The sequence below is a fragment of the Triticum aestivum genome, unplaced genomic scaffold, assembly GCF_018294505.1.
Source record: "Triticum aestivum cultivar Chinese Spring unplaced genomic scaffold, IWGSC CS RefSeq v2.1 scaffold86462, whole genome shotgun sequence".
Classification (NCBI taxonomy): domain Eukaryota; kingdom Viridiplantae; phylum Streptophyta; class Magnoliopsida; order Poales; family Poaceae; genus Triticum; species Triticum aestivum.
The window spans coordinates 1-3,976 of NW_025228512.1; the positions used below are offsets into that span (position 1 = coordinate 1).

Genomic DNA, 3,976 nt, shown 5'->3' on the forward strand with positions numbered 1-3,976 from the left:
GCCGTACCAATGGAGTCAAGATGGTAGCTAACAAGCTAAGGAAGAGGCCTTCGCCAGGCTTATGAATAAGGAGTTCACCGAACCGAGTTAGATATAATTTTGATATGTCGATACCCCAAGCATAGAAGTCCGGTAAGACCCATTGCTTGGTTCGGACAACCATTGTGCATGGTTTCTCAGTACCTAAAAAAAATAAGTCATGCACATATTATATTAGTGAGGTTTCATTTTTTATGCCGCAAACTATAAAATGAATACCATATAAGCATTATAGACAAGGCACATAAATTTCTTAATTGGAATGATGAACAAAAATGGATATACTAATGCTTCGGTGAACACACTCTAAATATGATATATTGTCCTTTGTGTGAGCAAAATGAAGTTTTGTTCAAAATGAAGCATTGCACATTTGTACCGTTCAAGCTTGCACATTCATTAGCGATGTCAAGGGCCGAATGTCCATAGCCAATAACAGTCACATGCTTGCCCTTGACCATCTCCTTAGCTTTCTGACTACCCATTTTGGAATAGTCCATGGAGTGGATCACTTTTCCATCAAATGATTCCGGGCCTTTTCCAGGAGGCAATTTAGGTATGTTGGGAACATTGCTGAACCTTCCAATACAAAGAATCACAAAGTCTGCCTTGTGTACCTGGAGAAAGGAAATGATAGTTTACGAACAATCCCGTATGTGAAATTTTTTAACTAGGAGCGAAATTTCTAGCAGTGCTAGTTCTTTAGTCTTTACCTGCACCTGACCCTGGGCGTCGGCCACCGTGAGGCGCCACTTGCCGTTGCCAGAGCCAAATGCGTCAGCGCAGCCAGCCCACTCGTCCCACGCCGCCACCTCCTCCTCGGCGACACCGACGTACTCCATCCCGGCAACGCGGTGCTCGAATCGGATGCATTCGAGCACCCCGAAGCGGCGCGCGTAGGCATTGAGGTAGGCGGCGACCTGGCGGTTGTTCGGGAACTCCTCCGTGACGGAATCCGGCCACGGGAAGTCCGTGTACTGGTACATGGTCCGCTCGGTCTGGAGCCTGGTGCAGTCCGGGGTGTGCGCCCACACGCCGCCAACGACGGTGTCCGCCTCGAATACCACCGGCCGGCACCCGCGCTCCAGCAGGTGCTTGCACGCCGCCAGCCCACTCACGCCAGCGCCGATGATGGCCACGCTCTTGTTCTCCATGCCCATGCCCATGCTTGTGTTATCCATCGATCCGCCGATTTGTGTGTATATATAGCTGCTGGGCGATGAGAGAGAGAGAGAGAGCAAGGTAGAATTGTCCGTTCCAAATCTAAACAAGAAAAATATGAATTAAAGATTATTCAACTGCTGCTACTGTATCCGTCGCCGTCGTTGTGCTCGGCGCATTCATGTGGCGACATGGAGCCAAAATTTTCTCCACGTTTAAGGAATGCCACGACACTCACATGACATTGACGGATGTTTGGCTGGAGTATTGTTCCGGATGAAATCTGGACCAGCTTCATGGATACCAGCACAAGTGGTTACTTAACCACAAAAAATAATATCTTTGGTCGTCGGCTGAGAAGACTGGGTGGCTGGTCAATTAAACTCGTGTATTTGCAAAGGAAGTCACCGGCCAGTCTTCTGGTACAGTAATCCTACTCGTGTGTCCCACGGGCACTATTTCTATGTAACTTCTCCTTGCACGCTTAGCTTGGTGCCCCCACTAGACAAATCACGCCACACAGCCATGAAACCGGACAACAATGTAGACCACCAAACTTATACAGTAAAGATATCTTCATATTATTGGAGCATTTACATTGTAGTGTTTTGATTCCAAAATTTAGCAGGAGGTTGCATTCTAAATACTTAGTATAATTTCCAACATCCGTGTATTTTTTGGTTGTAGTGGAACAACGTTACAAAATGCGGACCGGCGTAGGCTCGACTCATACTCGACACGTGTTGTTGATGTAGTGATGGGCACGGCAATGTAGCAGACAGGGACAATGCAGCAAACAGTCGAGAAATTGCGTTGTGTGGAAAGCAAACACATATTCTCATTTGCGCGAAGGCAAAGGCTTAGAGAGATCACTCTTTCTATACCTTTTGTGCATGCCAGGAAGAAGAGTTGGCCAAGGTTCAGACGACCCGGCACTGTAACACCTATGTTAGAAGGAGACACTACTAGGAAATACCTTACAGGTACATGCTAAGCAATAGCATGGGGTAAGAGCCCCACACTATTGTTAAGTAGTAGAAGCGCGGCACACAGCCCCACACTACATATACATATTAGTAGTAGCGCCGGTGTGCATACCACGCGTTGCTGATAAGTGGGCCCTATGGTACAGGCCGGGTGGAGCGGTAGTTGCAACGCCTGCCAAAGACACACGCTACTGCTACATCCATTACCTGCAGCGCCTCTCGTCCTCCGCTTTTGAACCTATCATCCAACGCTTTCTAAAGTACCTCTCTGGATGGGCCGTGAAGCATCTTTCCTGCGGCGCTCGTCTCACTCTCATTTCCTCTACTCTCGACGCCCTTGTTACCCACTTCATGTCCGTCTTTAGAATCCATCAGAAGATTAACAAAAAACTAGACACCGTCCATAGATCCTTCTTCTGTCGTGGGAACGATTTCGACAATTATAAGGGATAGGGTAAAGGAACATGATATATCGAGATGCATATGGGTGACGCGGTGATTTTAGCGAGTCCGGGCCTCTCGCGGTGGAGATAACAACCCTACGTCTCGTGCTCCGGAGAGGTTTTGTTTTATCTGAGTATGTATCCAGAGATTACAATGTGTGTGTGAGAGAGAGGAACAAATCCCATGACTGAGCTTAGTCCTGAGACTAATGGCGAGGGAGAGAGCCAGGGGGAGGAATCAGAGAAGAGCCCCTTAGTCTAGTGGTGGGGGTGGCTTATATAGAGTGCGCCACCCCCTCACCTCCTATGTTACAAAGAGGGGCATGAATGTCATAATGTCAGCCCACTACGAAACCTCCACTATGAGAATGATGCTTCGACTGCCTTGTCGATTGTTTGGTCTTCGCATATTCGAGTGAGCCATACGACTGAGTGGTTGACTGTCTTCCGAGTGAGCCATACGTCAGAGTGGTTAACCTTCTTCAGAGTGGACGATACGTTGATATGTCCGAGTGAATAGTACACTGTATGAGATTTATCTGAACCCATATGATGTGTGGACCCCATGCTTCATGATATTTCGACCCTTCGTGGGCCTACCTGTTATGTGTATCCCCAACAAGCATGTAGTATTTTCCATGCCCTTTAGAGCATCTACAACCTGGTGCCGAAAACCGTCTCAAACACCTGGGCGGACGTCCCAGTCACTGATCGCTCACGAAAATGCAACCCAGACGAGCGCCTGAATCGGGCCTCAAACACTTGGGCTGACCGGGGTCCCTCATATCCATCCCAAATATGGGGCGGATACGGGTGTGCCCGGACTCGTCCACCACGTCGACCCCAGCCTTCGCTGGCCCACCCGACCCCACAGATATTTTCCCCCTTCTGCATCGGACCAAACCCTAGCCACTTCACTCCACTCCACTCCCCTCCGCCCACCCAAGCTCCCGTCTGGCAATCTGCAGCCTTATCTGGCATTGGGGGGAAGCGAGAGAAGAGTGGGACCGAGGGATGGCAATGGGTAGGGTATGGGCGGGTACAACATCCTTCTGCCGAAACCCATACCCATAGAAGCTTTCTATGCCCACCCATTTCAATACCCATGCCCATGCCCATCCGGTATCCTATACCAAATGGGTATCTAGTGGGTATAATATATAGCATTTAAATTTTTAAAAAGTAGAGAAATGAGTTTAAAATTCAAGTGATCATGGGCGAGTAATATAGCACTGACATCGGTTGCCACGGTGGGTGGCCTCTTGGAGGCATCAAGGGAGTATGAGCGGCGGTTGGTGGAAGCCTGGTACAATGGGAGGTGGTGGTGGGAATGGGCGATCGCTGGTT

The 3,976-nt window shown here is 49.0% G+C and overlaps 1 protein-coding gene across 1 annotated transcript; it reads right to left on the bottom strand.

Annotated features, from left to right (window-relative positions):
* Positions 1–7: 7 nt before the first annotated feature.
* LOC123174230 (probable flavin-containing monooxygenase 1) lies at positions 8–1,205 on the bottom strand (the record flags this gene model as incomplete). Its single annotated transcript, XM_044590015.1, has 3 exons — positions 753–1,205; positions 419–656; positions 8–183 (listed from the first exon to the last, which is right to left on the bottom strand). Coding segments are annotated over exons 1-3 (867 nt in total), but the record flags the coding sequence as incomplete, so codon positions are not given.
* Positions 1,206–3,976: the final 2,771 nt, after the last annotated feature.